General features: G+C 34.2%; 1 protein-coding gene across 2 annotated transcripts; it reads left to right on the forward strand.

Annotated features, from left to right (window-relative positions):
- Positions 1–1074: 1074 nt before the first annotated feature.
- LOC140808423 (agamous-like MADS-box protein MADS4) lies at positions 1075–6178 on the forward strand. 2 transcript variants are annotated; one of them, XM_073165559.1, is made up of 8 exons: positions 1075–1355; positions 2960–3038; positions 4715–4782; positions 4919–5018; positions 5216–5257; positions 5337–5378; positions 5582–5715; positions 5829–6178. In XM_073165559.1, the coding sequence occupies exons 1-8, from the start codon at positions 1171–1173 to the stop codon at positions 5896–5898; spliced, it is 720 nt and encodes a 239-aa protein (XP_073021660.1). In that variant the 5' UTR covers positions 1075–1170; the 3' UTR covers positions 5899–6178. The 2 variants fall into 2 exon arrangements, with proteins under 2 accessions (XP_073021660.1, XP_073021659.1); XM_073165558.1 differs by having other exon boundaries at positions 1077–1355; positions 2957–3038.
- The last annotated feature ends 4663 nt before the right edge of the window (positions 6179–10841 follow it).

A 10841-nucleotide genomic window follows, 5' to 3' on the forward strand; every position in this document is an offset into this window, starting at 1 on the left:
GTTAAATTTTTGGCGGACGGAGAATAGAAATGTCTCAACCTTTTAACTATATATATATTTTATATTATAAAATATATATATATATATATATATATATATATATATATATATATATATATATATATATATATATATATATATATATATATAGCACTAGCGTAGCCTCCTTAGGGTTTGATCACATCCAAAGAATATTATTAGCCTTTGAACCAGTTACACATTGACGCGTTTCACTTAGCATTGGTAAGAGACCATCAGTTTTAAGGTTGCCCTTTTTTCACCTGTCAACCCTTCTCGAATTTGCGATTGGATGCCTTTTTTTACCGTCATTCTTCCACATCACATCGTGAATCATTTCTGTCCAAATTCTTTAATAATAATTAGACAAAAACTTCTGTGAGACGGTCTCACATGCGTACGAATCTTTTATTTGGGTCATGCATTAAAAATTATTATTTTTTATGCTATGAATATTACTTTTTATTGTGAATATCGATAGGTTGACTCGTCTGTGACGATCTCACATGAGACTCACTCTAATAATTATTTTCTTATTTCTAAATAATTCGACGATGTTTCAAGTTCTTTTTCAGTTCATTTTAATTTACCAAAAATACTTTAAAGTGAAACGTTCCTATTTTCTAATTCTAACGAATATACTCATATTGTTTGTGCAACAAATCTATTTTACTCATGATCATTATTAGCATATATATAATTTTGGTCAATATACAAATACACGATATCAGAATGAAATAAAAATATAGGAAATCGATTAAATTGGTGTAAGCTAATTAGTTTCCTAGAAAGGAAAAATTTTAAGCAAATAATAAAAATTAACCTATGTGAGAAGAGATGAACTTATAGAAGTTGAGACTGCCCAGCCTTATGGAACACCTTAGAACCACCGGATAATCCCTTTAACCTCAAAATCAAGTTTCTCAGATTTTATCAAAGCCTACAGAAAAAGAAAGGGTAATTAATTAACTAGCAAGCTTGAACTCCATGGAATCACTCTCATACCACTAATACTACACCGCTGTTCTCTTCTGACTTTTACATTTATACAGACATATATATATATATACATATATATATATATATATATAGAGAGAGAGAGAGAGAGAGTAGAAATTTATAATCACAAAAAAGAAAAAGTGAAAGAGAGAAATGGGAAGAGGGAGAGTTGAGCTGAAGAGAATAGAGAACAAGATCAACAGGCAAGTGACTTTTGCGAAACGAAGGAATGGGCTTTTGAAGAAAGCTTATGAGCTTTCTGTTCTTTGCGATGCTGAGGTTGCACTCATCATCTTCTCCAATAGAGGAAAGCTGTACGAGTTTTGCAGTAGCTCTAGGTATAAATTAAACGAAACCAAACAAACAATAAACCTTACAGTTTCTGCAATTGCAACACACCTATATTTATGTATATAGTATTAGCTGGGGAGGGTCTTTTTTTATTTTTATTTTTTCCCTTTCTTTTCTTGAACTTTGTGAGATTCTTTTTGAATTATTTCGTTGTTAGGGATGGTTTTAGATCTGGGTTTGTCTCGATATCCAATCTTTTTTTATGTTTTATTTGAAGGGAGTGATTAGGGGAAGAAAAACAATTTTTTTTCCATCTTTTTTTGGTGTTGTGAGAGATTGTTTTTCCATTTTAGTGATTGTTTTGAGTCGTATAGGACTCTGTGCTTGTGAGTTTTGTTAGATCTGCCAGAGGAAACCACGAAAAGAAGATTGTTTCTATACTTATGTTGATTTTCCGCAGGCTTAGCTGTGAGATTTAATTTGCTTCAGCCCTGCAAGTCTATTGCGCCTTTTGTGCTATTTCTTTACTTTCTCTCTTCTTCTTCTTGGTTCAATTTGGAGTTAAATATGTTCCGATCTAGTGTTTTATTACCCTTTAAAAGGTATCATGAAGAAAATTCAAGCTTTCTCTAGTATATATTAAATAAGCATTTTACACTAAAATGATACGAAGAAATAAATGGTTTTGAATCTGATTTCTGCAACCACCCTCAACTCCTCTCTGATTTTTTTTGCTTTTGTTAAAAATAATTATTGTAGATAATTTGAATCTGAATGGAAGGGTTGGATATATCAATTCCTCATGAAGATATCTTTGGTTTGAGTCTTTGCCAAGATCCAAACTTTTTAGGGTTTTTTGTTATTCCTTTTTGTTTTTAATTTCTTCATGGAGAAAAGTCCAAATTTTCACTATATACTCATCTTATAAACCTAATATTCTTTTCATTTCAATATGTTTCGATGGATGTATGGATACTCACTAAGATTTCTCTCTGCCAAGCGTGCCAAAAAAATGCAGTTTCTTTTGAATCTAAGGAGCCTGCTTGGTCTGTTTTCCCCCTCCGAGTGTGTATTCTTGTGCCTAATTTTTTAAAATTCTTTGTTGAAAATATATCTATTTAGGGTTCATCGACTTATTTTTTCTCATCTGTTAGGGTTTTAATTTAGTAACATCAATCAACATACATAATTTTCTTTTCCGTGGTCATTAATTCTCAGATCTCTTGGATTTTACAAATAAAACTAAGCCGGATACAAATACAAAGATTTTAATATTTTTCCCAGTTTTGCCTTTTGCTTGTTGGGAGGTTTGATTCAAAGCAGCCTTTTCTCCAGGTAACAAGAAGATGTTTCAGTTTTTATGGTGATTCAGGGTTTTTTCTTGCTTTTTACAATTTCTTAAACATTACAGTGCTTCAAAAATGTGTATATGAGTTGCCACAACTTACCCATGGGCAATTCACAGAACTTCTTGGGGAATTCGGACCCCTTTGTACTTCTCTATGCATTTTGATGTACATTCTGACAGTCCAATAAGGCTAATCTTTGATTCGGCTCATGCTTTAATTACAAATAAATTAAAGTTCTTTCTTGATGTGTGTTTAAGCTACTAATTACTTGTCTAAAATGGATTGTGATGTTTACTCAGCAGCATGCTCAAAACATTGGAAAGGTATCAAAAGTGTAACTATGGAGCACCGGAGATGAACGTTTCCGCAAGAGAGGCACTGGTATTTGCTACACTCTAAATGTTGGTTTCATATAAATCTAAGTGCTTTTGGTGCAAATTTTTTTGTAGTATACATCAAGTTGATTTCTGGTCTAAAATGTGTTTAGAGTTGCATAAATCTATTTGCTCGTAATTAAGCCTATACTTAACAACCTTCAAAACAATAACAAAACAGTACTATGTAAACATCATAATTAAACAACCTTTTTTCCCTCATGGCGACGTCTATACCTCCATTGTAAGAATAACAGAATAAATTTTCTAACTAAGATATTGTGGAAGAGTAGGTTTTTTATGAGACGGTCTCACGAATCTTTATCTGTAAGACGGGTTAACTCACGAATCTTTATCTGTGAGATTGATCAATTCTACCGATATTTATAATAAAAAGTAATATTTTTTTATGGATGATACAAATAAAAGACCCGTCTCACAGAATACGACCTGTGAGACTGTCTCACACAAGTTTTTGCCTTTGTGGAGTTGTAGAATTGGCAGATGAAACGATTTCCCTGAAATATAGGATTTGCAACTAACCCATAGTTTAGAGGACTCTTCATTCTTTATAGGCAAAAACTTGTGTGAGATGGTCTCACGAGTCGTATTTTGTGAGACAGAAATCTTATTTGGGTCATCCATGAAAATGTATTATTTTTTATGCTAAGAGAACTACTTTTTATTGTGAATATCGGTTATTTTGGTCATCCATGAAAAAATATTAATTTTTATTCTAAAATTATTATTTTTTATGCTAAGATTATTACTTTTTATTGTGAATATCGGTAGGGTTGACCCGTAAAGATTCGTGAGACCGTCTCACAAGAGACCTATTCTTCTTTATATACACAAACGATCGGGTATACACGTTGTGTTATATGTATGTGTGTATACTTGAACATATTTTGTTTTGAAAGTTTCGATATAGTATGATATTCAACAAAATTAAGTAACATGATTTATTTTTTAAAAATTATAATATATTAAAATTTAAACATTTACAAAATTCAATATGTATTAAAGTTAAAGTGTGAAAGGACAATTTTGAAGTTATGATAAATGTTTCACCAAAAATTTTTGATATACATTCATCTTGTTTTATTAATAATACAGATATATGATTACAAGAAAACGTTTTTACGGAATAATAAATTAATTATTCTAATAAAGATTTTGTTTTGAAATTAAGAGAAATGTTTCACCAAAAATTGTTAATATTCAATTATATATCTTGTTAAAGAAAACTGTGTTAAAATATTGCATTTCTTCGAAATTTTAGCATTTCACTTTTTTGGGATATAATGAATTGACAGATTTTTAGTTAGTTGGAAGTTGTTTCTCAAACGAAGTGTGGTAAAAATGGCGAAAGAAAGAAGAAAGTGTAACGTATCAAAATGTGGTCAGTTAAGAAATTGACTAGACTGGGTTTGATTATCAAAGATTGTAAAATTCTATCACTGGATATACAATCTCGCACTTCTGTTTTTGTGAAAAGATCAGCGAATCCGCCAACTCATGCATTTTCTAGAGGCAATGTTTCTATGTCTGGTCGTGTAGGCTTGATCGATCTTTCGCCTACTTTTGTTTCTACACTGATTTAGATCAATGAAATTCTCTACTTGCTTAACACTTGTAGTAAGCGTCGTGTCGTCGTTAATTGATTTCATTGTTTAATAATAGGAACTGAGCAGTCAGCACGAGTATATGAAGCTTAAAGCACGCTATGAAGCCCTACAGCGTTCACAAAGGTTTGTCAAATCCAACAGTCATTAAAAAATTATCAAAACATATACATAACTAATTGAATGAGCTAGGAGTTTGTGGGGAAGAAAAAGTAAGCTCCAATGGTTAATTTTTGGTGGTATATAATGTTCATGATGCTAGGAATCTTCTGGGTGAGGATCTTGGTCCTCTGAGCAGCAAGGAGCTTGAATCACTCGAAAGGCAGCTCGACATGTCGCTGAAGCAGATCAGATCAACACGGGTATGTACTACATCTTTTCCATCGTGTGATGCAACAAAAACTTTTGATCATGAATTAATTAATAGAGAAAATTATCGATTCGTTTGCTGGACCTTTTCGATCATCGTTTCCAAGTGAGATCATATTTATGTTAATAATTTTTTTTATAAATGATGAATGGAAGCCGGCAATGAATTCTTGAAAATTCGAATTCGCAGACTCAAGCAATGCTGGATACCCTCACGGATCTTCAAAGAAAGGTGTGTAAATTAAACTTGATTTTTGTCAACTAACCCTTAATTTAGCAATGTGTTAATTTGGGTTGTTTAATATGGGAAGGAGCATGCCCTCAATGAAGCCAACAAGAGTTTGAAACAACGGGTATGCCATCATGCATGCATTGCATATATATTCTTCACTCTACTTGCTTAATCCTCAATCACCGATGACCTCTCCAACATTCCAACTTCCATGAACAAATCATTCGCTCAACTAAATTTCTTGAACTATCCTCACCATATATGTGCATCAGATGACGGATTCTTGATCATCAGTATGACTAATGGCTTTGTTTTTGCATGAAGCTGATGGAAGGCAGTCAAATAAGTCTGCAGTGGAATCCGAATGCTCAAGATGTCGCGTATGGAAGGCAAGCAGCTCAGCCTCAGGCCGACGGTTTTTTCCATCCTCTCGATTGTGAACCAACTCTGCAAATCGGGTGGGTTCGCATGATTCTGTGCTACCATCGTGAAACCAAAATGAAGTTAAACATGTATCTTGAAAAAGGTTTTAATTTTTGGTTAAAACTAACTAAATTTCTTGAAATTTTAGGTATCAGAACGATCCAATAGCAGCAGCAGGGCCAAGCCTGAATAACTATATATCTGGCTGGCTGCCATAATATATATAGATCAATGGAAACAAATGCAAACGCGACTCTTGCTTAATATTGTTGCATTTCTCCTTTTATGTGTACGTAAACGTGTTTGAATAATAGAACGACTTCTCAAAAGACTTTGCTATTATGCAATATTGTAATTATTATTATTACTACTATATTCCACTTTTGTGGAATAAATTTGTGCAAGACTTTATAATACGTTCTTAGCTTTTGTTTCCTATTTATTCGGACGCACACTTTGTGTAAATAAATTTTTTATGCTATTCTAATTTCAAAGCCATTTGTATGCGGTGGATCAAATATATATATATATATCATGCATTATTATTATTATTATTATTATTATTATTATTATTATTATTATTATTATTATTATTATTATTATTATTATTATTATTATGCGGTGGATCAAATACATATATATCATGCATTATTATTATTATTATTATTATTATTATTATTATTATTATTATTATTTCAAATTAATTTGGTGGAAATTTTCTATATTTTGCAACAATAAAACAAAAAGAAGAAATGCTGAGTACTAAGTAATATAAGTTGCCAAACTATAGTTTATATTTAGAAGAAATGTCGGATCCTTGCTCCAGTCTCGCCTACCCATCTTCAATTTCAATCATTCGCACGATTGTCACAATATTTCCTTGCTGAACAAATTCGCATGATGTTTTTTTATGGTAAGAATAATATAAGTCTATTTTATCTATATTTATTATGAAAAATAATATTTTTTACATAAAAATGATAATTTTTTAAGAGTTTGTTCGAATCGGAGATCTGTCTCACAAAATACAATAACCCAAAGTCATGGTCACATACTAATAATAAAAGATTAATTATTGTTATCATAACACCAACAAACAGTTTGTGTGAAATCAAATAATCCATAGGTCAATTACCAATTTCGCTGTCACACTACAACTTGCCTCTGTCCTAACTCAAATGGTAAAAGATGTACATAAGTTGTGTGTGTTTTTTTTTTAATATAAAATTAATCAAATAATATTAAATTATTTAAATTTAGAAGAGTTCTTTAATTTTATAAAAAAAGATAAAAAAAAAATTCTATGTAAAACATAGAATGATATGAGGAGATTTTTACTGAGATAGTTGATAAAAATTTTGGTTTTTTCCAAAATGATAGTAAATTATGTTTTTATGGAGATAGATTTTTTATTTAAATAATTCGTGATTATTTTTTATTATTAATATGAACATAATTATCGTGCTTTACGAATAAAAATATAAGCAAAAACAATAATACTATTTTATATATGCTAACACTTTTATGTCCCCACGTGACTTTTTTCCTTTTGTTTTCATTTAAAAGTACCAATTATTATTATTAGCACGCAATTACACAAAAGGAGGACTCTATCCGTTGCCACGTCACCGCGTCATAGTTAAGAAAATAATCCACATCGTTCTGTTGTCATTTTGTGGATGTGGGGCGCCGACGTGAGAGGATAAGGCCTGAGTAATTAAGGGCGGCGCGTGTCAAATACTCGTCAGCGTGGACGTGTCAGCCTCATCTTCACAGTTCCAGTCCAATCATTTTTGGCTTTCTAATACAGCGACTACCAAATGAATAGCATGCTTTATTTCATTTTCTCACGCGTGTGCGATTAATTATTAGTGTAACGATAATCCCATGCGGCCGGTCTTGTACATCCATCCATCTTCTACAAATTAGGGTATTATTAGAAGTGTATTTTGTAAACACACTTTTATAAACACTCACACCTCATACGTTTTCTATTTGGTATAAATAGGTTCACCGTTGTATTGAGAATTTAGATTTCTCTTTCATTCCGCATTGCGGTTATCGCACAATGTACTTCATTTGAGATTTCTCCTTAATTCTGAAATGGTATCAGAGCAATCAAATCTGCTCCAATCTCTGTAAACTGATTTCCATGGCCAAAGGTAATCAGGCTTCAAACACTCAGGCAGCTGCTCGCGTATCTCTGGACGATTCCAGCAGCCCCTTCTACTTGCACAATGCTGATCACCCAGGCTTGATTTTAGTGTCGCATAGTCTCACAGGTACGAACTACAATACTTGGAATCGTGCTATGTCAATGGCTTTAACAGCCAAGAATAAGCTTGGATTTGTTGACGGTAGCTTTGCACGACCCCCAATTGATGATCTATTGTATGGATCGTGGTTACGGTGCAATAGTATGGTGACATCATGGATACTGAATTCAGTTAATCGTGAAATCGCCGATAGCTTGCTTTATTTTTCAACAGCGCATGAAATTTGGGGAGATCTACGCGATCATTTTCAACAGAGCAATGCTCCTCGTATCTTTCAAATTAAGAAGCTGTTAAGTGGATTACAGCAAGGTTCTATGGAGGTTGGCACATATTACACGCGAATGAGAACACTTTGGGATGAATTGAAAGAGTTTCAACCAGTTTCGGTGTGTAAATGTGGTGCAATGAAGGATTGGGTTACCTATCACAATCAGGAATGCAGCATGCAGTTCCTCATGGGATTAAATGAATCTTATGCTCAGAATCGAGCTCAGATTCTCATGATGGATCCATTGCCTACCATATCGAAGATCTTCTCACTGATTATGCAGGAAGAGAGGCAACGCTCAATTCACAATGATGTGCCGAATTCATCTATGAATAAGTCCTCCTCATCTTTTTATTCACCTCACATTGCTGCTGTTAAAGGATCGTATGGTAGTCGAGATGGTAAAGGAAATAAGGTTGATAATCGACCTATTTGTTCCCACTGTAATATCTCAGGAAACACTATGGATAAGTGCTACAAGATTCATGGTTTTCCACCGGGACACCCGAAATACAAGGCCAAGCAACCTGATAATAGGATTTATGTTAATCAAATTCGAAGCACTTCTAACAGTCCACAAGTTCTTGAAAAGATTACAAGTCAAGCTCGAGATGCACTAAGTCCAGATCAGTGCAAACAACTCATTGCATTCTTGAGCTCTCAACTCCAACTTGATCATGGCACTTCTTTGGATTCACAACAGCATGAGACTTGTGAAGCCTCAGTCTCTTGTTTCAGTGGTACGTTTCCTTCTTGTCTTAGTGTTCTTTCCAACATTCATAAGCATTGGGTATTGGATACTGGTGCCACTCACCACATCTGTTGTTCATCATCCTTGTACCATGTGTATACACCTGTCTCTACCATTGTCACACTCCCAGACAAATCCAATACAACGGCAACACATATAGGATCAGTTTATCTATCCTCTAATTTCTTACTTGAAAATGTATTATGTGTTCCTGCCTTTCATTTTAACCTCATATCCATCAGTGCGTTAACTAAAGACATGCATTGTTCCATGTCATTCTCCTCTGATTCTTGTCATATTCAGGTTCTCACCGAGGGCAGGATGATTGGGACGGGTAAACGAGTTGGCAACCTCTACATTCTAGAACCCTCCAGTTTGTCTCCAACCATATGTAATGTTTTGTCTACTCAAAGCAAACTGTGGCATTTTCGTATGGGCCACCCTTCTTATACTAGACTCTCTGTAATAAGTAAATCTTTGGGTATTGAATCAATAAAAACATGATGAATCGTTTGACTGTTCTATTTGTCACATGTCCAAACAAAAGAGATTATCATTTCTCTCTAATAACTCCACCTGTGCTGCTTCATTTGATCTTCTCCACATTGATGTTTGGGGTCCTTTCCACCAAATAAGTGTCGAGGGATATAAATATTTCCTCACGATTGTTGATGATCACTCACGTTTCACTTGGGTTCATTTACTAAGAAGGAAATCTGATATGTTAACTATCTTTCCTGATTTCTGTCAGCTGATCTCAACTCAGTTTGGGGCCAAGATTAAAGCAGTCAGGTCTGATAATGCACATGAATTAAACTTCGCTGAACTCTTTAGATCAAAAGGTATAATCCCTTACAAGTCTTGTGTTGAGCGTCCACAGCAAAATTCTGTTGTGGAACGCAAACATCAGCATCTTTTGAATGTTGCACGCGCATTAATGTTTCAATCACACATTCCCTTGCCCTATTGGGCTGATTGTATCATCACTGCAGTTTATCTAATAAACAGAACACCTTCTCCACGTTTGCATAACAAATCCCCATTTGAATTGTTATACCAGAAGCCTCCAAATTATTCACACCTCAAGTCTTTTGGATGTTTATGTTATGGTTCCACGTTACCAAGCCAACGCACAAAGTTTTCCCCTCGAGCCATCAAATCTGTCTTTCTTGGATATCCACCTGGTTATAAGGCATACAAACTCCTTAATATCGAAACAAATGAGGTTTACATATCTCGTGATGTTGTTTTTCATGAGAATGTGTTCCCCTTTGAGAGTCAACATACACCCCAAGTGGACCCTTTCGGTGATAGTGTTTTGCCAACTCAACCCGAAGCAATCTCCACGCCTAACAATGCTGAACATCCTCCTCATACTCGTTCTGGTAGGCTCCATGTTCAACCATCTCATCTACGAGAATACCATTGTTTTACCACTAATTGTACTTTTTCTTCTTCTACCAGTCATCCATTAACTAATGTGTTAGATACTGGCAAATTATCCCCATCATATAAAGTCTTGGTTAATGCTATATCTACTGTTGTTGAACCTCAAACCTTTTCCCAAGCTGTTGTTTCTCCGAAGTGGCGTCAAGCCATGTTGGATGAATTGAAAGCCTTGGAATGCAATGGGACTCGGACTATTGTATCCTTGCCACCCGGGAAGAGTGTTGTGGGATGTAAATGGGTATACAAAGCAAAATTCTTGGCCGATGGCACTCTTGAACGATATAAGGCTCGTTTAGTGGCGAAGGGATATACTCAACAAGAAGGGATTGATTATTTTGAAACCTTCTCCCCTGTTGCTAAGCTTGCTACAGTTCGAACTCTATTAGCTTTAGCTGCTGTGCGTGGATGGCATTTGAT

This window comes from Primulina eburnea, chromosome 12 (assembly GCF_022965805.1).
Source record: "Primulina eburnea isolate SZY01 chromosome 12, ASM2296580v1, whole genome shotgun sequence".
In the NCBI taxonomy this organism is placed as follows: domain Eukaryota; kingdom Viridiplantae; phylum Streptophyta; class Magnoliopsida; order Lamiales; family Gesneriaceae; genus Primulina; species Primulina eburnea.

Bases quoted from the DNA above. Each gene is read 5' to 3' on its own strand.
- LOC140808423 (XM_073165558.1), top strand. From the start codon at position 1,171: ATGGGAAGAGGGAGAGTTGAGCTGAAGAGAATAGAGAACAAGATCAAC. The intron at 1,356-2,956 runs GTATAAATTAAA...ATGTTTACTCAG, and splicing joins GAGTTTTGCAGTAGCTCTAG to CAGCATGCTCAAAACATTGG. The intron at 4,783-4,918 runs GTTTGTCAAATC...TCATGATGCTAG, and splicing joins GCCCTACAGCGTTCACAAAG to GAATCTTCTGGGTGAGGATC.